Source organism: Nicotiana tabacum, chromosome 12 (genome assembly GCF_000715075.1).
Source record: "Nicotiana tabacum cultivar K326 chromosome 12, ASM71507v2, whole genome shotgun sequence".
NCBI classification, from domain to species: domain Eukaryota; kingdom Viridiplantae; phylum Streptophyta; class Magnoliopsida; order Solanales; family Solanaceae; genus Nicotiana; species Nicotiana tabacum.
In genome coordinates this window covers 52,701,610-52,726,859 of record NC_134091.1, presented here as the reverse complement: position 1 = coordinate 52,726,859, position 25,250 = coordinate 52,701,610, and the positions used below count along the sequence as shown (strand labels likewise).

The 25,250-nt window shown below is 35.1% G+C and overlaps 2 protein-coding genes across 4 annotated transcripts; both read right to left on the bottom strand.

Moving 5' to 3' along the window:
- Positions 1-203: 203 nt before the first annotated feature.
- Positions 204-16,282, bottom strand: LOC107763152 (TOM1-like protein 3). Of its 3 annotated transcripts, none has more exons than XM_016581601.2 (10): positions 16,146-16,282; positions 15,540-15,698; positions 14,322-14,400; positions 13,480-13,578; positions 13,267-13,380; positions 6,547-6,692; positions 5,386-5,467; positions 4,382-4,467; positions 4,118-4,306; positions 204-1,158 (listed from the first exon to the last, which is right to left on the bottom strand). In XM_016581601.2, the coding sequence occupies exons 2-10, from the start codon at positions 15,647-15,649 to the stop codon at positions 495-497; spliced, it is 1,569 nt and encodes a 522-aa protein (XP_016437087.1). In that variant the 5' UTR covers positions 15,650-15,698; positions 16,146-16,282; the 3' UTR covers positions 204-494. The 3 variants fall into 3 exon arrangements, with proteins under 3 accessions (XP_016437087.1, XP_016437088.1, XP_016437089.1); XM_016581602.2 differs by lacking the exon at positions 16,146-16,282 and adding an exon at positions 15,829-16,141; XM_016581603.2 differs by lacking the exon at positions 16,146-16,282 and adding an exon at positions 15,907-16,033.
- A 5,628-nt stretch (positions 16,283-21,910) lies between these two features.
- On the bottom strand, positions 21,911-25,250 carry LOC107763153 (uncharacterized). Its single transcript, XM_016581604.2, has 4 exons — positions 24,933-25,250; positions 24,738-24,823; positions 23,678-23,822; positions 21,911-23,087 (listed from the first exon to the last, which is right to left on the bottom strand). The coding sequence occupies exons 1-4, from the start codon at positions 25,005-25,007 to the stop codon at positions 22,164-22,166; spliced, it is 1,230 nt and encodes a 409-aa protein (XP_016437090.2). The 5' UTR covers positions 25,008-25,250; the 3' UTR covers positions 21,911-22,163.

Here is a 25,250-nt window from a genome sequence, read left to right as displayed (position 1 = left end):
CGATTAATGCATGATGCAGGTTTTATATCTTTTGTCAAGGGTGTAATTATCATATTATTACGAATTTTTTTGTCAGCTGGCTACCAAATCAATAATTTTTAAAAATAGGGTACAGGTTAAAAGGTGGCACAAATATAGGATACGGATCCCCCGAATCACTCAGCCCACCAGCAGAACATATAATCATGTAAACAGAACTCATATAGTCGTAGACGATCATCCCTACTAATTGAGAGATAGTAGAACCCAAGTATTGTTATGATTACAAACCAATTTAAAAGGAAGAAAAGAATACATAATAACCAAACTGTAAATCTCATGTCGGCTACACTATCACTCACCTTGGAGCTGAAAGCCCAAGGTTCACAACTGAAAATAAAGCAGAGGGAGCAGCTCCAGTAATCCATGAACCCAGTTCTCTTTAACATTTATTGTCTACAAGATGTAAAAGCTGATATATACCACCACAAATTATTCATATCCATTACAATCACTTAAAATGATCTATTGGATTGGTTTGACGATGACGAAGACTTGGCTTTTGCAAAATCAACAAGATCTTTGAACAGTGCGTCCTCAGGTTTCTCTTGTTTGGATGGCGACGAAGAGTTAATGGAAAGATTCTTTGTTTGTCCAACTAAGCTATCATAAGAACTCGATCCACCACCAAAAACATTTTTCTCAAAGTACTGCTGTCTCTGATTATATCTGGCCGGTGGTGGAGGGAGCGTGGTAGGAGGAGGAGCATCCCAAGGTGCTGGAGGCAAGTGATCAGCAGATTTGGCTTTTGTATCAGATTCGCCATTGTTGCTTTTTCCAGTAAACAAGGATGCAGTGGGGTTCACGAAATCATCATCAGCTGTTGGGTTTAGCAAATCATCCGAAGGGGGTGCGGATGAAGAAGGCTTGGGACTTGATCGCGGGATGGAGCTCACATTGTTTGAATTAGTTGAAACAGCAATAGGTGAGGATCCTGCTGTTCCAAAAGATCTTTCAGATTCAAACCTGTCACCACTGAGATAATCAACCATTCCCGCATCAGTAGAAACTGGTTTCCTTGATGAAGGTGGGGGAGGAAGAGTAGGGGTAATTCGCATAGGTTCACTCTTTACATCAACAGTCTTCCGCCCCTGTGCCTGCGATGGATCCCTTGAAGATCTGCAACACAAGTGATAGTAAAAACACATCAAGAAAAGGACGAGCAAAGCCAGGGACAACACCACCAACCAGTAGAGATTTGATAAAACACAACCAAATGTTCCTGCGCTTTTTGAAATCCTTGAGTAAATTAAAACACAAACCTATATCTTTTTTTTTAACAAGTAAAACACAAACTTATATCTACGATGGATATAAAAATAATTGGCACTTATATCTTCTCTTTATCGTACCAATTTTATTGGATGTCCCTGAAGGGACAAATCATTGCCAATTATATCTACTAAGGGAAGTAAAGTTTCATACTCGGTGCCCAAAAATTCTCACTCAATGAGGATTCATAGTCTAGAAATAGAATTGTGCACATGACAGCATACAGATGAATAAAGTGGATTTACAGCAAAACTAGACTGCAAATCTTTTAAGCATGACAGGCACCAATATCAATCTGCCAAGCTCTTGCCCTTGACCCAGGAAACATTCTACTCAGAATTTGACAACATTATGAAGTTATTGTCACACCACCCGAGGCAGAAGTAGGAAAACTAGGTCGAGAAAAGAAATTAAAGATTCAAGAAATAGGTACGATAAACTCTTGTATCCCAAACTTTCCCCACAAGTGCACTTTTCCTATCCAAAACTTTTTGAAGGCTTTTGCCCCTGGAACTTCAAATGGTAATATAATCATCAGCCCATTATTCCATTAAAACCCGTAAACAGGAAATGAAACTCATCGTTTCCTCTTCTTTATCTCCCAAATTTCTTATTAAGCAACTGCATATGTTTATGCTGGTGGAAAACCAAGAATCAAAAGCTTACTTGTTTGAGAGCTTGCTAATGATGTTGAGCAAAAGCTTCTTCGGCTCTTTTGTGAATTAACAACTATGCATGTTCTAAACCTTGAGTACACGGATGAAGTGCAGTTCCGGCTTATTGTATCACTCACCCATATAATTTTTTTGGATTCTAAGTGTCAAAATCTTTCAAGTGCTGATGGCTTATTGTAATATAATTTGGGTCAAGTACATATTGATACAAAAAAATGATTTCAGAAAATTGTAAAGAAGAAAAGGAGAAGCTGGTTTTCCCAGCGATCCAACTCATGCACATGAGAAATGCAGGATTAGAGCCACAACTCCAATGGCTCTGCAACACTAGTTTGCTTTAAACCATTATTCTGTACTTAGCAAAATTCCATAGTAACTCTAACTGTAATCAAAATCCTAGGGAATCCCTTCGTAGGGGAGGTAGGAAAAAGAAAGAGATTAGATAACTATAGAGCAGATTCAGATCCAACCAGCAAGGCATACAGTCTGGGACACTTGACCAGGATAACATGGTGGCATTTGACACTAAGCTCTGATGCACTTGTTTGTTTCTAAGCCGTTCTTCTGTTACAAACAGAATCTCAATAACAAGTCCCAACTGTGTGGAACTCACAGTGAATGGATAAAATGCTGGAGTTTGGCATTTTTTCAGAAGAAAACTGAGAAGAGGAAATTGCACCACTATTTGCTGGAAACTCACGGAAACGGCAAGGCCAAGATAGGAAGAGTTCCAAGAAGAGTTTAAGGAGGACTTGGGAAAGTTTTGGAACAATGTACTTAAGCCCAACAAATCACTCCCAACTCCTAAGGAAGTGCCTTAAATTGTTGAAGAAAGTGATCTTGTACTAAACTACATTCACCTATTGGATATCCATTCATCATTATGCAGAGACTCGCAACAAGCAAACGAATCATAACAAGAAAGAAACGGTATAATGCAAAAATTACACTATTGGTAAAAGCGAAAATCTTTGATGTTACACAAAGAAATCTTTTACAGTGGTAAAAGCAAAAACCTTTGACATTACACAGACAAATCCCTGTAGAACTGTTAATATCAATTTATACTGAAAGACAAAACAAATAATATTAGAAGGACTATGTTTTTTCTGCTCACCCACCATAAATCAATCAACTAAACCTCAACCAAAATTAGTTATGATCAGCTATACGGTTTTTCTTCTCACTATTGCTACCAAAATTTTGATGTGATCTCATATTCTTTGATTGCTCTATAATCTTAACTAAACTCCCCTTAGAAATGAAGAGGAAGAGTCAGACAAACACGCCTTACCTTCAACCTTTGAAGTTTATTTACTTTTTCACATGGGGTTATATGAAAGGTACACATAACAGCAACTGGCTAAAGTTGATTATTTTCAATGAATACCAAAAAGTGAAGGTAATAGTTTGGTGAAACCCCAAGTTTGAAACAGTATCACAGTTCTGGTCTCTTTTAAATAGCAACAATGGAATTAACTAATCACTGCTGCTTTATAATAAATCCTTTTTTGATAATCTATAATAAATCTAAAAGTAGGTTACCTCGGATGCATGCCAAACTGGCTAAATGTTGAAGTGTGCTAACCTGTTGGGAGAACTAAAGCAAAAATTATCTCTAGGAATCATTTGACATAAAGTTCTTCCCAGAAAATGAAATCCAACTTCTCCTTGATGGAGAATAAAGGCAGTTGATTTATATTCTCATATCAATGACCATCTAAAGATCTAATCAAAATGCTTTTACTACATCACATACTCTAAAGTGGCAATATTTGCAGTAAGAACAGAAAATGCCTGGCAAAACCATAATTATAAAACTGAAGACAATTACTGTGCGGGTGGGGGAGAAGGAACAGTACAGCAACAACAAACCCAGTGTAATTCCAAAAGTGGGGTATGGAAAGGGTAGTGTGTACGCAGACCTTACCTCTACCTTGAGAAGGTAGAGAGGTTGTTACCGATAGACAGTAACACCAGCAAGATAACAAGAAAACCGAAGCGAAAGAAACAACAGGTAGTAATAGAAATCAAAAAAAATAAGAAAATGCAAGACTAACACTAATACTACTTGGTATGGACAAGGAAAACGGGAGAAGGAACAGTATAGCAGCAAAATGACCAAGCATTACCTCCGTGCTAAATGAGAGAAATCATCTTCTGACTCATCATCCTCATGATTCACATTCATGAGGGGTGCAACAGGAGTTTCTCTGGGCTGTACAATTGTTGAGGTTCCATTGGCAATATCATCATGTCTACGAAGAACTCGCTGCAAGTCATCATTGAGTGCCAATCCTTTACACAGCAGATCCTCGTCTCTAAATTTGGAAAGGTGAGCAATGTCAAGGGGTGATCAGGAATGAAATAAAACCACAAAACCTACAGGTTCTTACACTGTGTTGTTCACAAGAATCATAACACGCTTTTGGTAAGCACGACACTGTTCGACAAGATCGGCGATCACCTCCTCCTTTACGGCCTGTAAAGATGTCAAGCAATAAATTAAAGCATGAACAATAATTCATCTGGATTTTACAAGTACTGCCCAACGTAAATTGGATATAACAATGGTGATCAACCTATATGGATTTTAGCACTCAATGATGGAACGTAAGATCGCTTATCAAAAAATGAAATATAAAAAGGGAACTCGTAGTATTTCGGCCTACTGAAAGGAAGAACAGGACTACAGTTGAACTTAGCCAAAAGGCCGAGAAAGGTAGAAGAACAGGATGCCTATATATTATATAACCATATAGATTTAACCTACAAGATTAAACAACAAGAAGATACCTATAATAGGCACAGAAATTTAAATATCCCAAACAACATTAAAATGAGAGATTCCTAATTCTTCCCAAATTTCATGCCCAAAACTACCTTAGCATATTTGTCTTCACCAAAAAATATTCGGCGGTTCTACTGAATTTCTGCATTCAATGTTTCAATCTAAACTTGCCGTTTAACCTAATTCACTGCATCAACCATTTTTTCTGAAACCTAGATGCAAAATGCCCCCATCAAAAAGTTTAAAAAAAATGCCAAATACTTTACATAAAGGATTTCTGAAGGTACAATTTCATTTTTTTTCCTCTATTTACTGTTCTTTTATTTTTCTTTGTTCCTTTTTTTTGTGTGTGTGCATGGTTTGGGGGGGGGGGGTAATCTTTTTATCTAAGCTTCTCTTTTCAAATAGTGAAGGGGTGAAAGGGAGCATTCTAAAAGGTGTAGTCCTGAAATTGTCAACTTAATCGAATACAGGTGACCAAAGACAATCCAAGAAAAGAAACTCATTTGAATAATTCATATGACCCTTCCAGTTTTCAACTTTAGTAGCCGGCGAGGACAAGTAAACACTATGAACCTGAGAAACAAGAGAGTTAAAACTAGTTCTGACCTGAGGATTTTTTGGATCCAATGCACCAAGCATCTCCGTTAGAACATCTGCTAGTCCCTCAGCAGTTTGAATCTCCGAAACACTGAAAAGACGGGATACCATAAATGTCACTTACTTGAAATTACCAGTTCTTTCTTCTTTCTTTCTCTTTTTTTTGGGGGGGGATAAGGTAAAAGTGGTTGGGAAGCGTAAAAGAAGAGGTTTGCGTTTGTTGAAAAAGGAGGATGCAACACGAGGACTTCCCAGAGCTTTTCTTCTTTTGTACATTAGGCCTCATTAAACAGCATAGACGAGGGACAGAAGGCATTGGAGAAAGTTACAATAAAGTTTGAAAGCCGGATAAAAAATCCACAACACTAAGAATACATACTTGCGCTCGTTGAAAAAGGAGGACGCAACACGAGGACTTCCCATGGCTTTTCTTCTTTTGTACATTAGGCCTCATTAAACAGCATAGACGAGGGACAGAAGGCATTGGAGAAAGTTGCAATAAAGTTTGAAAGCCGGATAAAAAATCCACAACACTAAGAATACATACTCGATGAGAAAAAGATATAGCTCCAGAGGTCACAAGTAGCCTAGATGCCAATGATAACTCATTCAAAAGAAAGATGCAGTACAGTATAGCTGAATTCAGGGCTTTCCTCATATAGTACCGCCCCCGCCAAAATTCGGAGTATTTATACCAATCTTAAAACGATTCCCAAATGAATGGAAATATCGAAATTGAGTTTTGATAAAAGTTGCTCTATTTCATCTGAGATTTATGGTTTACTACATTCTTCCAGTTTCAATACATCTATGAATGGGACAGACTGCAAGCTCGTCAACTTAATGTTAAAAACAATGCATTTTTTAATCAAAAACTTCATCTTACACTTGAACAAGGTACCAATGAATGCTGACTACCAAAAAGTACTCCCTCAGATTTTCATTTCTAGATAGTTAACTTGAGGCTAAAGGAGCACTTATTGACCTTTAAAACATAGGTGTCCATAAACAACAGTGGAGCACTTATTGAAAGCAGAGATGTTTCCATATTAACAATATCCATATAAAACTTAATTGTGTCCTTAAAATAAGTGAGATGTCCGTAAATAAAAATCTAAATTTTCTTAGCAGGAAGCCATGCTAAAGGGAAAAGAACAAGTTATGCAATACCTGAGTCCAGAAGGATCTGATTCAAGAGAGGCCTCAACTGCAGCCTCCTCATAAGCTGAAGGCATGTGGACTATTGGCTGCGTTTGTGGTGGTGTAAATAAAGGTACACTATTTTCCTCTCGAGGTGGAAACTCTACACCATATGCCTGCAAAGTTCATATTAAAAGCAAATACATGAAGATTTGAATGAATCTATGACGGGTAATCCATCAAATTGATAAAATCTACATAAAAAAGATGTAGGTTGTAAGTGATATATAGTAAAACTAATGCCATTAGGTCCACTAATTTCCATATTGGAGGGGAAAAGGGTCTTAAAAGAAACAAATGCAAAATAACAGAGCAACTGTGACAACAAGAAGGAAGTAATAGGGAGAGTAAGGACGCTAGTTCAGTGAGCAACCCACATGATTAATTCGAACAGAATGGATACAAAATGGTATTCTCTCGAACAATCTACCATGTACTTCATTAAAGGCGTTGAAAGGACATGAACAATCAACTTATTTAGGAAAAGAAACTTACCAGAAAGATCATTCTCAAAAAAAAAAAGGGAACTTACCAGAAAACTTATTTAGAAAGAGAATTGTCAATTATGAAACAAAGTCAGTGCTACCCTAAGATCGTATGCGGAATTACTTTGCATGAAAACAGAGCAGCCATTCAAAAAAAAAAAAAAAAAAAAAAGAGCAAAAATTATAAAAATAAAAGAATAAAAAGATGTATAACTATCAAATACAGAAGAAGCACTAAAAGAAACCCAAACAAGGAAAACCGTTAGTTCAAGTAAAAGTTGAGGTAATTATGAAAACATAAACAACTCAAGATAAAGGTAACATGTAGATGATGAACTCTCCGATTACAAAACCATGTCAAAAGTTACAAATAATATAGTGAGACAATGGTGATGCCAAGTGATTTCATAGTTTATTACATAGGAAACCAGAAGTTTTTTGGAAATTCCTGTGTTGTATTTAGTGCCAGGGCTTTAGGTTTAGCAGTCTTTTTAACTAAAGTTTTGATATCTTTCTATATACAGATAGGAATGACTGTTCGATATGGAGGATGGACTCTAAATTTTACTTGAGAAAGATTAACTATATCATAAATCGGGGCTTTGGTGTGGTGAATTCGGGGATCTCCTACATAATTGCAGCCACTTCTTTGCGCATTAGAAATAAAGACACTGTTTGCAGCTTCTCTTCTGTGGTGCTTGTCTACTTAATTTTCTCGAGAAACATGATCATGTTTTTTGACATTCTTCAACTTGTGCTCTTTCTTTCACATTCCGATATTTGCTGCACCGATGGTTTAATCAAATTATGGTTGTTTTTTCTTTATTTCACTATCGAATCTGTCATTGTTTAATCTTAATAGAGCATTTTGCTCCAATTTGCTGGCAAAACATGCGACATGCTTTATGGCATAAGTGTTAGTGTTACTTCCTTTTACTGTGCACTAAACTCCTATTAACGAAAAACCCAAAGAAATAAAAAGGGGAAATAAAGAAAGAAAGAAGCGAATGGGCCCTCATAATAATATCCCAAGCCACCAAGATGGCCATTCTGAAAGCCACGTAAAAGCACCTTTACATTAAAAGTGTAATTGTAATAACACATTCAAATACAAAAGCACTTCTGTTGGCATAACATTCTCTAAAAAAATTCGGAAAAAAAAAACTAACGTATAAAACTGTAATATGCAAGTGCGACTAGTATATGTAGGAAAGTTTGAAAAACTAAAAGAAAAAGGCAGCATACGGAACTGTAAACAGAGTACCATATAAGAACGACATAAACTATATGGAAAAGTTGATCCTAAGATCAACAGATGTTTAGTCCACTTGCCCGGCTAATTTGGAACAAGTATGTCTAATACTGGCACAATGTCTACTTCTCAAATCAATCAAAAAAAAGAAGAGAAAAAGAGGAAAGAGCAGCAGTTAAATACATGTCCATGTTTAACCTACTAAAAATGGTTCTAACTCTCAACTACTTTGCATGATTTATTTTCTGATCACAGAACCAGAGCATACATCTTAGAATGGTTTTTGTTTTTGAGATGGTAATGTATTGTGTATATTAAAAGATCAGTACATAGGTTGTACTGACACCATATTTACACGTGAGCAAAAAATAGAAGAAAAACTGTTCTGCAGTCCTAGCAAGATTCTAGAATTTCTAGGATCGATACAGTGTCCTAGCAAGATTCTAGAATCTCTAGAATGGTGGGTTAACCTTTTTTTCCCTCCCTTTAAACAGGAGCTATATATCTTTTGCTATCGCTCCTCGGAGAAAATACATACTTGCTGAAGAACTTCCATGCTGATCCAAATTAGCAAGGTCCCAATAATGGCCAATACATGTGCCGAATATTGATTTCTTAAACAAACTGATTATCACTAACATGTCTTAAGGACTCAAAACATTAATGTTCCTTAGCATAATTTTGCAATTATAACCGTGAGGTTTAAGGTTCTAATCCCAGCAGAGACAAAATACTAGGTAATTTCTTCCCATAAGTCGAAGCCTTGGTGGACAAAGTGACCAGGTACATGTTGCTGGTAGGAGGTAGTAAGTATCCCGTGGAATTAGTCACGTAAGCAAGCAGTAAGCTGGCCCGGACACCATGGTTATAAAAAAAAAATGCAATTATATAGTTTAGCAGCAAAGTGAAAAAATATAATCATCCAAGAAAGTCTATACCACTCAAACTCTTGAGCTGAAGCTAGTAACACCTACATTTATAGGGAAGATAGACTTTGAAATTCTAAAACCAAACAGCTTACGATTTTTAGTCATGCAAATATGACCGAATCTTCTGACGCCCCGAAAAAGATATGAGGTGCTCAGAATGGTCGAAGCAGTTGAATAGGAGGATCACTATGACTTTAGCCCTTGGTAAGTTTACCAGAGACGAAGCTCTCCAAAGAGCAATTCTTCTCAAAAGGTGCTGAGTCGGAATCCCGTTCTAACTAAGAATGAGTCATTATGCATTCCACTTATAGAACAGGGTTCTATGGTTGGTTCTTATTCGTACATCGTTATTCTATATTCTATATATCTCCTATTTTGTAGCCAATGTTGAAACTACTTAAAATTATGCACCTACATACACATGTTGTAGTAGGTAGCATTGTACCCAATTTTATAAGTTTTCATATGTCTCTGTCAGCAAATTAACAATGTGTCAATCAGATGAGCTCTTTTGTCTTTTTACCAAAATTTATATCTAATTCTCCTTCCCTCTCTTCCTCCTCTCTTTTCAATTCTCTCATATACTTTCCTTTTCCCGACTTTCATATTCAACTAACCAAAGCTTTTTACATGGCTAGTTGTTGCTATTCTCCACAAGTATCACCATTAAAGTTTTCACAATTCCAAACTCAAGAATAAATATGTTGAAAAAATTGAAAAACAAATTAGACCCATATTGATTAGTTTAAATCAGATTAATGCCCCCCCCCCCCCTCCACAACCGCCGGTAATGTTCACGTTTTTCTCTTGCTCTTCATTGGATTCCCTGGGAAAAGAAATGAAAGAAGCAATTGATGTGGCTTGTCCACCAAAAAGAACTTCAGCAAACGCTAATCTGGAAATTTTCATTTTAAGAACATAATTTACAGTGGAAGCTGAAGTTAAGAAAATGGGGGAGGCATTTAAGAAAATGTTGAAATCTGCAAAGAATTGTCAGTGGAAACTGAAGTTAAGAAAATGGGTTGAAAACTGCAAAGAATTTTGCAGTGAAGCAAAATTGGATTTCTTCTCTGCCCGAGAGAGACGCCAAGTACGGTGGAGGAAAGAGTTGGATGAGCTAAAAGACAAAGAACCCATTTAATTCATGTGTTGATAATTTGCTGACATGGAAACTAAAAGTTGGTACAATGCAAACCTACTACAGCCATGTAGTAGGTTAGCAAGATCCTATATATATATATATATATATATATATATATATATATATATATATATTGCTAACATAGTTGTAGTAAGTTAGCATTATACACATAATTTAGTTCTCCAAAATGCTCATATTATTTAATGTTACCCCATTAAATTTAAGGGGTTTTCTGTCCTTCTAAACTTGAAATACTAAACCCAACTTACTAGAACTCTTTCTCCGCAGTAGCCCCTTTACCTCTCTCCTCTTCTCTTTCCATAGCAACGAAGAACAATTTGCAGAATAATAAAGTGATTTTGCAAGGTTTAGTACATACTCAGAAGAAGAATAAAGACAAAACCACAAAATAAGAATTGGATTATTTTAATAGACTCCTTGTGCATGACTGAAGAAAAATGAATCTTGAATCTGTAAAATCCAATTTTGGAACAATAAATGGTGGATTCTATTGGATAAAATAAAATAGACTTATTGTTGGGTATAAACAAATCAAAAAGCAAACTGACAAAATTTTACACCATAATCTGTTTACTAATATGAAGAGACATTAGAGCAAAATCTTACTTCCATTATATTATTGTCAAGTTGTGAGAAAAAGATACTGGATTGAGAAGAATGACATGCTGACGATGGAAAATAAAGGTGTTGCTGACTTTGTTTCCTGCCATAACGTTGTAGAGGTGGGAAATGCAGATTGCAGAGATAAAAGTTAAAATGGCGAATTTTTCTGGAACCCAAAAAAAAAACCTAAATTTGATGTGGTGGCAGCAAATAATATGGGTATTTTGGAGAACTAAATTATGTTTACAATGCTAACCTACTACAACCATGTTGTAGGTTAGCAAAACTTATATATATACACACACCCCCTTCGGCCAAGCCGCTTTGTCTGTTCATTGGATTGATGTCTGATAGCTTTTCCTTCTCCCCAACCGTTGTCATGTCCCGCTATTTGTGTTCATACTCCACTGCAGAATGGGGTGTCCGGAAGAAAAGACCGACATATAGTTATAGATGAAATATAAAAGGCATTCATTAGAATTTCAATGCGCATTGAGCGGGTAGTTAGTTCAGGTCTTTTTGTATGAGAGATCTCGTTCCAACAGTTTTTCCGTGAAGGCTCTCTTATTTTCGGGATGGAAAGGTGAACAAGAAGGGAATAAGCTCTCAAGCCTCGGAGGAGAACAATACCTTGTGGAAAACAGGCAATTGCCCGGCAAGATAAAGCGAGTCCTGGAAAGGGGAAACCACCAGGAAAATGACAAAAGCTATCAAAATAAGCCAGACCTAAGAGAATGCTAAGGGACATCAGTGAGAAAATAGCATTATCATGAACAGAAATTCTGCACAGTACTTAGATGATTGAAAGTTGTTTTGCCTTCTCTTCCTGCATGGCTGCAGCAGCTTTCATTTAACTTGTTTGGTTTGGATGGAGAGAGGGAAGCAATATGAAATTGGGAAAACTATTTTCTACTAAGGCAGACTTAATTATTTCAACCAGGATAGTGATGAGAGAGAAAATTGTCTTCCGTTAGCTTTGCTCTGCACCTAGAGGTCCTAGACAAAAGGAAGGGAACTCTCTTCTTTCAGTTTTCTTTATCTTTCTTTGGTTCATTTTCCATTCCTTTCACTTTGTTTTATCCAGTTCCAAAGACATCTGAATAGAGGTCAATGTGAATCGATATCCGGGAAACATATCCACTTTCTTATCTAATAGATTAATATAGAGGAGTTGATTCAGCTAAATCCAGGAACTTTTCTCTTTTTTGTGAGAAAGATATCTAGGAAATTATTACCAACTGAAACTGAAAACATGAAACTTTGCTACAGCAAGGCGCTACAATAAGGGAAAGATCAACCAAGAATGCTTTGCATCAGTGGCGGAACCAGAATTTTATGCACGCGGGTTCAATAAAAAATAATTATAACCAACAATAAGGGCTGTACCGACAAGTAAACTTTGCCCAACGTTTTTTCTTTTTGAGTCATACTGTTCTACCACAAAACAAACATCCAAAAAGTTGAGACGACTTTTTTTTTCCTTTTTTTTCTTTCCAAAAATAGTTGGGAAAGATATTTAAAACGTTTAACAAATACAAATTACTTTAGCTGCAAATGTTAACAATTTTTCTATTTAATTTAGCAATTATACTTAAACGAATTTTACAGCTTGTAAAACTTTAACAAAAAAAATTCAACCAATTTGAAAATTTATTAGATTTTTTTCTTATAAAGAACAAAATTGTTAATTTACAAACAAAAAATAAAGAGTTATAACTTAAACTAAACTAATATAAGATAAGAGAGCTGATAAAGTAAACTAACTTGTTCGACATAACATAAATAATTAATTTAGCATAAAATAATTTAAGATGAACTAGGAATTATAAATATTCAATGTCTGCACTTGCATGTTTTAGCAAAATAATGTTAGATTTCACGCATTGATGACTGAACACACATGTGCTCTTGTGCACACACGGTGACAAAGAACAAAAGATATGCAAGAACAAAAACTATGCAAAAGAACAAAACAGCAAACAGTTGCTGTTACAAAGTTTCGAACCCTTAAACCTGCATCAAACATTGAACCCGCGCAACCATCTGTCCACGAGATCATGTTTGCTCAAGAGGATTCAAAATAACATTATTATATCAAATTTACAGAATTTAACCCATATATAATACCAAAAAATTTCGACGAAGCGGGTTCATTTGAACCCTCTTGACCCTATGTGGGTCCGCCCCTGATTTGCGCACAGCTTTAACGCAAAAATTGATAGATGCTTAAACATAATAATAGGAACACAAAGGAATCACCTTCAGCTCATTATATGCAGCGTAATAATGGGGAAATCTTCCCCCTGGCCCTCCCAAAGCTTCTTGCCATGAATCTATCAAAATCAAAATCTTCTCCCTCACATTTAAATCAGGCTGCAGAGTTTACATCAAAAACAATAATCGTAAAGTTAGTACAGATCTCAAAGAGGTGAAACAAGTTGAGGAAACCATGTATATCAGGAAGTTGTTTACCTTCTTCTTCACAATTTTGACCATGTCCTTTAAAATGTCCCGCTCCACAATTTGCTGAAACACATTCTCTCCACAATTTTTGCTCAGGGTCTCGAGAACCTGAATAAAACGTTCGGAGAATAAAATAGATAGTAAAATAATCTTCAATTCAAGTTTCTCTTTATGAACTTTTTTGCAACTTCAAATGGCAAATCCCATGATGAGAATGAACAACTGTACTTCCAGAATATCCACTGAATTTTTTACTGATAAATTAACTGTCTCGAGACATAAGCAGTCAAACATGACACATTAATAAGTGAATTTCTATTGGCAATTGTTATCAACGTATCTGAAAAATGCCAACACTACATATGTGCTGAAAACACATAAGAGATATTTCAGCAGAGTACACTAGCAAGCTAAAGTTTGACAACTATATTCACCTCTTGTCAGTTATACCAGTTTCACAGACGATATGTCAGGAATGAGGAGATGAGACCAGTAACATGTCAAATTTGTATGTTAAACTAAGGATATAAGTGGATCTTATAAGATATGGGAAGTTCAACTTTTAGACTTGTACTTTTAAACATGATAAGAAATGAACATTGGGCCTAATTCAACCCCAATAGCTAGCTCAAATATGGATCTTGGTACTTTTAATCATGAGGTGAGAATTGCCCAAGACCATATAAGGAGACAAACTCAACAAATCATATATGAGAAAAGCAAGAGAATAATTTTCTGGATAAAATTTCATTAAATTAGAATTTTATGGAAGATATTTCTGCAAATAAACTCTATGTAACCCTAGACAAAAAGAAATCTAGTAAAATTAAGTTCAAGTGAGATGTACTTACAAATAGGGTAAGGAGCTGTATTTTCGGATTTTTACTCCCTAAACGTTTCTTGATAATCTTAAGAGCATCCTTTGCTTGTCTGCAATTAGAGTCTAATCAGTAAGCCTTCTCAAAAAAAATTAGAGTTTAATCAGTAAGCTGGTACAAGATCAACTACAGAATAGCTCAACCTGGCAAAAAAGACTAGGGCAATTTGAAATTTTACAAGAAAACAAACAAGTTCAGAAGATCATAAAGCAATGCAGAAATACCATTTAGGTAAAAGAAAAATCAGCAGAAATGCATCTTAAACTTTTATCAGCCAGAAAGCCTGCCTCCAACTTTTTCTTTGGTAAGGTAAATAAACCTCATTAATGTTTGCACCAACAAAAGGCCCATATACAAGAAGTATACACGGTTTACCTACTTCACTGCTATCAGACCCTGGGATTTCTTCTAGAGACTAAGGTAGGAGGCAAAGCTGGATCACGTTTCAGGCTATTGTTGAAAGTGTGGTCACTCATGAGCCATGACAGGCAGTCCTTGAAACGACCTCCCCAAAATGTGCGGTGAAGGGAACACAAGACTAATTCTTCCTTCTTACACAGTGTTTTTTTTTCTTTTTGGATAAGATATATAAGATACAAAACACATTTGCCTTCGACAACAGATGTCTAGTCAAAATCTAGGAACACTTTTGATGTACCACTCACTAGTGTTGACTGGATACTCGTGAGAGAATCACGTCTTTCTGTAAGGTTCTTTTTTTTTCTTTTTGATAATTGTGATGTCCGGCCCAACTTGCGCGCACCTGCTACCTCCCACCAGCAACAGGTACCATGTAAGGTTCTCAACTTTGGTATACATCTTCTAGGTGAAATTTTTCCAATCACATAAATAAATTGTTAAATTGGAACCCTGATGGTCTTTTCAAACCACGAAGAGGATTAAGACAAGGAGGCCCTATCTATCCTTACCTATTTGTCATGGTCATGGAAGTGTTAAGCTTAATGCTTAATCAGGTTGGAGCTTGGAATTGTAAAATGAAATTTTTTACTTGTTAAAAAAAAGTTACTGCTGGCTCAAGGACTTCCACATAGATGGACACAGTGACATATTCTATATGCAGATGACACTTTATTATTTTGTGATGCTGGAAGAGACAGAACGCAAAGCATGGTGCATACTGTGCAGTCAAGTCCAGATAATCACTTAAACAATATGGTCAAGATAAAATACCCAGGATTCATGTTGATAATATCACAAAGCTCAATGTTTATAGCCCAGTCTGGACCAATCAGCATATCACTTGTTGCCCTTTCTGCACAAGCTGCTGCATTATTAGCCATCTTTTTCTACTTTCCACCCTTTCTTCAAATTTTTCCACCTTTGATCTCCCTGGAAATAAAAAACTTTTTTGTCAAAAATTGATAAATTCAAAGCTAAGAACATAAACACACCCTTTAAAAACACAAAAACATTAAAGAAATAAAAGTAGAACCTCATCAAGAATCAAACTTTAACTAACCTGCAATTCAACAAATTGATACGAAAGTTCACCACAAAACAAAGAGAAAACAGATCATTAAAATTCCCAATTTCCTACCTAACAAATCTCTAGTTTCTAGAATGTACAGCAAAAACATCCAATACAAACCAAAGCTTGAAGGTCCAAAAAAGAGAACAACAAAATTGAAGCAAACCCAACTAGGACTAATTTCAAGATCATGACTTTATACAATAAAAATGAAGAAAACACAGTCTAAAAGAAAGATCAAAGTAAAAGGTATCAAAATCTTATAGACAAATAAGATATGAAGCAGTCAAGATCTTGGTATAATTTACCTCTGAGAAAATTAAATAAAAACCCACAATCCAGTTTAGTGAGAGAAAGTATATGTGTCTGCAAAGCAAACGTGTATAATACGGAGAGAGAGAGAGAGGGAGAGGGGAGCTTTTTAGGCCGCGTTTGGCAATAAATTTCCAAATTGAAAAATGTGATTTAGGTTAAGTTTGTTATGAAGATTAAAATTTGTTTGGACATTTTTTTTGAGTGAAGTTTGATTTGTAAAAATATGAAATATGACTTATATCCATTTTAAAAATTATTCATTATTATTTTTATAATTAACTATATGATGCATTATGAGATGATCGAGAAGACGAAGCAATATTGTTACAAAATAATAAATGTTGGGCTCTTTTATAAAATATAAAAGTTTGGGGCAATTTTAAAAAATATAATAGTGATATTTTAGCCCAAAACCAGCTCATTTGAGATTTGGGATTTGGCTAAAATATAGACAAAATCTATGGCCAAAAAATGTATTTGTCAAGTAAAACTCAAGTTTATTTTGACAAAATCTATGACCAAAACGTTACTTAATTAGTAGTGAGGTTTTTTCCGGTAAATTTAGATAGGCTATTGTTACTTGTAAGCGCGTATTTGAACCAGTATGAAACCGGGTTTTTAGTCTTAGGATTGACCACTTCCAAAAAGGAAGAAACTCTACAACAAACAATTATATTGAAGGACGAAATGGAGCGATAAATATTTTTTTATTCTTAACTAAAATTCTGAGGTTTTATAGTCTTTTTGGCCAATCATCTTCAAAGTCAAAAGTATTTTTTGAAAAATATTTTTGAAAATAATACACTTAAAAGTATTTTTTTAAAGTTTGGTCAAAAACAAATTGCTGCTCAGAAATATTTTTCAAATTAATTAATCAAACACAAATTGTTTCTCTTCAAATATACTTTTTAAAAAAGTAATTTTAAGAAAAAATACTTCTCATAATAAACTGATTTTTAAAATTTGGCCAAACAAGTTATTAGCCTAAAAATAATAGTATCACTTTTGATAAGAAGCATTTTATTTTTAAAGTGGGACAGTGGATACCGAGTACAGTGGAAAATTATACAAATGAAAAAAATATATATGGAGGTCCTTAAATTCTTTGGAAAAGAATTGTCAATTAAGTTAGTTTCATGACTTTTCTTTTGTAGAACTCCAACTCTAGTCTCTAGAAGACAAGAACCGAAAACAGTCAAAGTCAACGACAATTCACAATTGTAATGGAAGAGTATTCAATATATGTGGTCTCTTCTCCTTTTTGAAGTTTCGCCCAAAGATAAGACTTAAGAGGTTCGTGAACCCTTGCGATGGTGTAGTAAATCAAATTTAATTAGGTTGAAGTTAATCTGGTGGTTAATGGACACTCTTTTATATTAAATTTTAATCATGATAGTGAAAGTTCAAAATGGTCAAATTGGAAGCACGGGCGGAAGTTCAAAAAATAAAAAATAAAAAACGTAAACAAGATTGTGGCCAATGGGAACTAAACCAATAACCTCATAAACGTTTTGAACTCCCTTAACTACTAAGCTATACTTTTAAGTTGTGTCAAGTTAAGGGGATTCAAAATATAATATATAAAGGCACAAAATAGATTTTGTATTATATATACAGTATAATTTTTTGACGAACGGGGTTCGCGTAAAACCCCTTCCACAGTTGAGAAGGAAATTCAAATTTAGACAAGAGAATAATATATTCGAAGCAAGCTTAGCGACAAACTATAGACAATTGTAAGTTTATTTTGTGGAATCAAGTAAATTTGATGACTATGACAAACAGGGGCAGAGCACCGTGTTAGCCGACATCGCTTCGTTAGAAAAGTTTATTAAACATCCGATGTAATTTAACATGCAAAAATAAAATGATACTAAAAAACAAATGATACCATTTGACAAAGCACCTCTCTTGCTCACTTGGCAAAGCACTTCATTTGCCTCTCCTTCTAAATCATTGATTGCAGCGTCAATAACTTGTAAGACTGTTGTTCCCATTGAAATGCTATTTTCCAATTACTTACAAGTTACAACTAGAACAACAAACTAATTAACTAAGAAGTCTTTTTCTTCGAAGTTCTAACAATCATATCTAATAAAAAATTGTAATACATGAAATTGAATTAAGGTAATGTAAAAGAGTATTAATATAACGAAACTCTTCCCATAATATGAGTCGTTTGGTTCACTTATTAGTATACGAAATTATAATGCAGTGATTAATGATGAAGTATTATTTTATGTGAATTATTTATTTCAAAAGCGCATTCTTATTTTTAAATAATTAATCCTCGCATTACTAATAAATGTATTCTTGTTTTCTATTTTATCTCACAAAAAATAATACACAAGATAGTAATAAAATTTACACACACTAGTTATTTACATTAAACTGATGAATACATAACACATGTCTTTATATGCACTACTACCACTACAATTAATAGCACTTTCTTACTTCAATTTTACCACCTAACCGTCATTGCCATACGCAAGAGTTTTCTTAAGCAGTATTAATATATGAAGAAGAGAATAAATGAATAAATCACTGTAACGAAAAACGATGTCATTTTTTATATTTATACTTAATATATATAAATTTTATTCATTATTAATGCAAATATATTACAAAAAAAATTCAACGAAACGGTATCACGTGACACCGCTTGGAACAAGATACCTATATCAATATTAACCAAAGTAAGTTAATATTGTTCGATGTAAATACCAAATACAAGTAAATTAGGATACTGCAGTGTTAATTAAATGATGTGTTACCTTTGAAACTTTGCTCCAAACATTCCGTTGACAAGTTAACGTTAGGGCGACGGTGACAAATATATTCTTTTTCAGAGAGTGGGGGAGGGCTTGGTGATCATGGTTAAGTTGGATGTCGTTCCCTCATCCAATTCTATTATAGACAAAGGACAAATACTAATAAGTTATTTTATCATTTATTTTAAAGACTTAAAAATCTCCGTAGAAAATGTATTAAGGTTCAGTTATTTTATCATTGATCTGTCTTTAAAAAAATCTCATTAAATTGAATAGTTGTTAATTGGCTTACCTAGCGGGTTGGGTTATGTGTCATCACGACTAGTTGGATTTTATCGGGTTGAGCATGGTTAATTATACATAATCAGAGTTAAAAGAAATGTAGGGTCAAGTAAAGAAGAACCAGTAATATAAAGACACGTGGCAAAATCGGGGTCGAAAAATTAATTCTTATTAAGGAAAAACCATAAAATGGAACTGTTAGTAGACACTGGCATAAATAGGCCAAAAGTGCATGAATGGACGAACCTTTAAACGGATGGCATAGATAGGCCATTTTTGGTAGTTGAGTGGCATGAATGAGCCAAAAGTATAATGTCAGTGGCATGAATGGACCAACCTTTAAACGGATGGCATAGATAAGCCATTTCTTTTAGTTGAGTGGCATGAATGAGCCAAAAGTATAACTTAGTGGCATGGATGAACTAATTTTTTAACGGATGGCATAGATAGGCCATTTCTGTGAGTTGGGTAATATTTTTAGACCTTTTCCGTACTAATAATCTTAAATTATTCAAAAAATTATATATAACGCAATTATAAATAACGCAAAAAATATTTTTTAAAAAATCGAAGAACTTCGATCTTCAGGTATGTTTTTTGTCCCTTTTTTTTGTTGTTGTAATAGTTTCTAAGCATGAAAATAGTGTACAATAAAAAAAACCAAACGATAGAGCTGATGCGCACTATTTTTTTTATTTATTTTTTTCGTTTAACCTAAAATTAGCTAGTTTGATCCTTGTATATTTAAGTATATCCTTCTGTTATGATGGAAGGAAGTTCCCTGGGAGACGGTCTTGGTTAAGCCTTGAGCATTTTCACCTGCAATACACACACTTCCTCCTCCAAATTTTAAAATCAAATTGCATGAATAGTCCTTCATTTGACAGAAGTTGCAAGAATATAGACCTATTTTGCAAAATAAACTCATGCCATTTTTTATCAGCAGATAGTTTAATGCCCTTGAGCCTAGCATATGTAGTTTAATAGGTAGTTTACTAAATCTCATTCTGAAGAAAAGCAAAATTAGATGAACCGACACCAAAAGAAGCGACTTAAGTAAACAGCCTGCTGCTCGTCTAATTTACCTACTTTCAAACTTGGCAACCTTCACTTGGCTTCCTACCTATGACTATTGATTTTAGGGCATATCAAATGCTGTGGTAAATTTCAAGAAACGATAGCAAAAAGTCGGAGTATGAGGTCAATAGATGAGTAGTACAAATACCTCATTGAAATATAGATCCTTCAAATCTATCTAAAGAAAGAAGTCTATGAGATAATTAACAAAGAAAAGAGAGCCAAAGAAGGAGGAGAGATTCCAAAGCTGTATTCGAATTAGAACAAAAAAGAAATTGAAATGATGATAATAAAAAGTGAAAAGAGGAGTAGATAGCTAGCGCAAAGACATGGCAAAGAGATATTCTTTTCCCTGTGGAAAAAGAGAAACATCTAAATTAAATACTAAATAAAGTATATATACTTTTTATTTTAAAAAATCAATATATACAATAATCACATTATATACGATATTCCGGACTTTATGGGTGTTGACACAAGTAGGCCTAGGCCAAGACACCTTCCTTCACTCGGCAATAGCCCGACGACTCTTCTCTTCACAAGTAGGCTTGGCGCAACGCTTAGTCGATTTTCAAAGCTGGAAAAGATACAAGAAGACTGACGAGGCGCTAGAGTGAAGTTAGTCTGCGACCTCCCCCAGTATAAATAACTCTGTCCACCGAGGCTTGAACATATATGATATAAAATCGCCTAGTTTAACAGTAATAAAACTATACTACTCAATATAATTATCGACATGAGGGATGTGTAAATAACTCTTCTTGTTATGAGAAAGGTTTTTCCTTACCACACCAAAATTTCTTGTAAACGTGTTCAATGCTCTCAGGCTTTCCTTTGACAAAGCAAGTATTCCAAAACTCTTGGATCAAACGAGCCATAGAACTGAATAGAGAGTCATTTGCTGGAAGATTGAACCTGCTTGAAACTAGAAACCCATCGCTTAGTCTCTGGTTCTAAGAGTATGAGGAAAAACACAATACAATCTGCAGGACTAATTTCACTACAGAAGAGCACCCACTGGTAATAAGATAAGATGTCAAGATTGGAAATTTGGAATTCCAAGCAAGACGGATGATGTCTTTGTCACTTAAGAATTTAGATTGTGCGCAGGGAGGATAAAGGACACCTGAATCCCTTGGGAAAAAACATGATGTCTAACGTATGGATAACTTTGACAAAGTGCAAAATACAGCATTAGCGTTGAAGTACAGTGTCACATAGTGAAACTGCTCAATCTTCTTAATACTTCTTGGTCCAAGCACTATCACCATCTTCTTAATAGGACCACCACAACAACAAAAAATCCAGTGTGATCCCACAAGTGTGGTTTGGGGAGGGTAGTGTGTACGCAGGTCTTATCCCTACCTTGAAGGTAGAAATATTGTTTCCGATAGACCCTCGGCTCACGAGAGACGAAAAGAAGAGTAGTAGCACCAAGCATTATCAACAACAAGATAACAAGAAAATGAAGCTAAAAGAACAGCAAGGGTGTGAGGTAGGCAGCCTACCTTGATGCAAGCATCAGTGGCGGCTGATTCCACGGCTCGAACCCGTGACCAATAGGTCATACAGAAATAATTTTACCATTGCTCCAAGGCTCCCCTTCTCAGAGGAACACAAAAAGGAAAAATTGAAATGCTAGATTGACATTTAGAAGAAGAGACAAGGAGGTGTTATGCAATCCATAACAAAACATAACCTTCAAAATTTGAACAAGAATGGTTCCCAATCTCCCTTATGGACTACAATAACATGGTGACAAATCCATAAACACTCTGATTTATGGAACTTCCATTACTATACAGAGGTAGTTAATCTGCACAACGAAACTCCGATAACACCTTTCACAAATATCTATTTCCTTCTTGAACTTGTTTATTAAACTTGTTTTTGAGCTCTACTTCTTGTCAATGGACCATCACTCGAGCTAGTGGCATGGTTAAGTATCCCAAAATCTCCTTGTCCAGATTCTACTTTATGCACATCTCTCTTTTCTTCTTCCTTCTGGTTAACTGTGGTTTTCTTATATAGGGTATCTTTACTTCTTGTGAAAGGATTGCTACTTAAGCTATTGTTATCAATGCCAGCTCCACTCTCATCATTACATTTCTGAAGCACTTCTTTTCTACTTTGTGCATCGGGCACATGGTTATCATCTTCATTCTTCAAACTAGCTGCAGCTTTCTTCTTTTGACAAGGAGTTTCATCCAGTGAAAGACCTCTGCTTATGACATGAGTACCACTTTTTTGGTTCAAACAAGAATTTTCACCAAGGATAGAAGCATTGTCACCACTTTTATGTAGTATTCTACTCAAAACACTCTTTTCTGGTATATCCTCCAGAGTAGCTTGCCGAAAGTCTTCTTTTCCATATTTTGCATCTGGTGTACAGCTATCCTCTTGCTTCCGATTAGTTTTAGCTTTCTTCTTTTGACTAGGATTTTCATTCAAAGAAGGATCTTCGGTTGTGACCAGATTACCACTTTTTTCGTTCAAACAAGAAGCTTCACCAATGTTAAAAGCATTGGTACCATATTTCTGCACTATTTCACGAAAAATACTCTTTCTTAGCATCCCGCCTTCTGGATTACCAGCACTCGATATTAAGATATCTCGTAAAACAGTGGTGGGAAGATGATCAATAGGCATAGAGAAGGAGCTACTTGTGCGATCAGCTGATGCTTTTGAATCTGAGAAACCAGGATTTCCAAAGGCTGCATCCTCATTGGTTGATTCCTCAAATGATAGAGCAGCCGATTCTTTCCAGTTGTACGGAAATCCAATAAGGAACTGGTTGCAAACCTGTTGGTTTGAAAGTTTGGTTTATTATCTTCATCTTCAAAAAACAACTTTATTCTAATTTGTAATTAACGCGCTTATGCTCATTTAAAGAGTCTTTTTTATGATTTAGCGGGCTTTCTTTCCTATTTTAGGTTCCTCAAGGAGCTAGTTAAAACCGCAAAAGCAGAAAAAGACTAAAGTTTATCTGTTAGAAGATTGATAGCTGATAAAAGATTTCAGAAGAAATTACAGAGGAGTGGGGAGTAAACTTCAGAATAGGTAAGCAAAAATAAACGAACAAGAAAGGACCCACCAGATAGTAATATGAATATTTTTATAAGTCAAAAAATTTCATTAATAAACACTAAGTTGATGTGAAAAAACATGTACAAGATGTGTGTGTGACTCTGCTGAGTCGTACATTATCTTCCACCAAGTTTGACAAACTATCGGTAGTACTATGATTTCAACAGTTAATGCTACAGTTGAGCCCAAATAGAACCTCTAAAACTCGTTAGCTAACGTAAATCTCAATCATATGTTCCATCTCAACAGCTGTCAATAAATAAAGCAGTCATATGAGGAGTTAAGAGCTAGAATAACTTCAATACCTCTGATGAGAACCCATTTTGAAGAGTCCGAACCCTATTTATTAAACCGCTAACAAGAATGGAGATGCCATCCACTGTCACTAAAGTGACAGTATCATGCCTCATCGCAATTGCTGCGGAGGTGAAAAGTCTATCATCTGGTCTCCTATTTAATGGGGGTGCAACAAAATATCACATGATTGGATCCAAAAAATGCCTTGTCACATGAAATAAAATAAATACAGTACACTAGTTCCACTAAAGCACTTCTAGACTAAGACAAACTTATGAATTACTATGCTTGCATATGAGCAGCCCAACAGGGGTATCCAGGTGCAAAGTGAATTAGATCTTTTATCCATACCCATGGAAAAGAACCAAAAGAAAGATTCTAAGCTGAGCTATGCTAATTAGGTTCTGGAAAATGGGATCGTTGCCAAAAAACTTTTAATACCCTTCCAAATAAGGTTCTAAAAGCTGATGGATCCACCACAAGATATACTGCTACAGTTATAATACTTATGTATGCAACTTGGAAAACAATCCAACAAAAAGAACATTAATAGAACCGTGTTTCTTACTTGATCAATGGGAAAAAAACATGGAAAAATTCATAAGAATTTGTGTGGCTACTTGTAAGACAATCAAAGCAAAATTTTGAAATCCACATATCATCTGCGTCTTGATTAAATTTTAAGTAAAATAAAAGCATGTTTTAAAATGGTTGTGAGATTAACAGTGTTATATAGAAGTGAATAATGTGCCTCTAACATCAAACATATCCACAAAATAAGTGTAGTAGAAATGTGGATTTTAAAATGAATTTTTGTTCATATTAAACTATATAAGATTAGAAATGACCCGAAAGATGGTGAAAGTAGCACATGAATTGAATTATCCCGGAGTGGAATGGTTCATAGTCCGACCACACTAATTTGGGACTAAGCCTGGTTGATTAACGGATTGATTTATTGATTGATAGGATTAAGTGCTGCTCTTAAAAATTAACTGCTAATACAGTAGAAAATGTTAACATGTATTCACTAATAACAAGGAAATTGAAGAAGAGGGTAGACTTTACTGTTTACAAGCGAAACCTTGAACACCCAATTGCTTGCCTCCAGCACCATCTTCGGCTTTAATCAACCACCAATCGTATAAGTGAACCTACACAAGAAATTACATGCACCTCTCAGTGAATACTGAGTATATACAAATTGAATGTAACTAATGGAAATTCAAAATTATTAATTTTTTATTAAGAAAAAAAATGTACTTCTCTAATGAAGGAAGAAGAGGAGATGGAGCTGCGAGGAGAGTGACAAGAGACAGGACTATTTGGTGCCCCCATCTGATGGGAAGATCAGAAGGAAAATTGCAAAAACCCTAAACCCCAAAAATGAGAAACTCAGCTTGCTTTCTGGTTCGCGCGCTCTCTTTGAGAAAAAGCAAAGCATATAGGTGCTAATTAGTCCATTTAGGTATATGAATAGGTTGTATTTTGGTCCTTATAATGTAACCATGAACAGAAATGGTCCTTTACGTTTGCAGGATCGAAGCACTTTTAGTCCAGGACTTGGATGAATGGGGAGTA

Excerpts from the sequence above, each read along its gene's own strand:
- LOC107763152 (XM_016581601.2), bottom strand. The coding sequence starts at position 15,649 with ATGGCTAATAATGCAGCAGCTTGTGCAGAAAGGGCAACAAGTGATATG. Across the intron at positions 4,468-5,385 it reads TGGATCCAAAAAATCCTCAG|GCCGTAAAGGAGGAGGTGAT; the intron begins GTCAGAACTAGT and ends ACATCTTTACAG. Across the intron at positions 4,307-4,381 it reads ATTCTTGTGAACAACACAGT|AGACGAGGATCTGCTGTGTA; the intron begins GTAAGAACCTGT and ends TTCCAAATTTAG.
- LOC107763153 (XM_016581604.2), bottom strand. The coding sequence starts at position 25,007 with ATGGGGGCACCAAATAGTCCTGTCTCTTGTCACTCTCCTCGCAGCTCC. Across the intron at positions 24,824-24,932 it reads CTTCTTCCTTCATTAGAGAA|GTTCACTTATACGATTGGTG; the intron begins GTACATTTTTTT and ends TTTCTTGTGTAG. Across the intron at positions 23,088-23,677 it reads AAAATGGGTTCTCATCAGAG|GTTTGCAACCAGTTCCTTAT; the intron begins GTATTGAAGTTA and ends TCAAACCAACAG.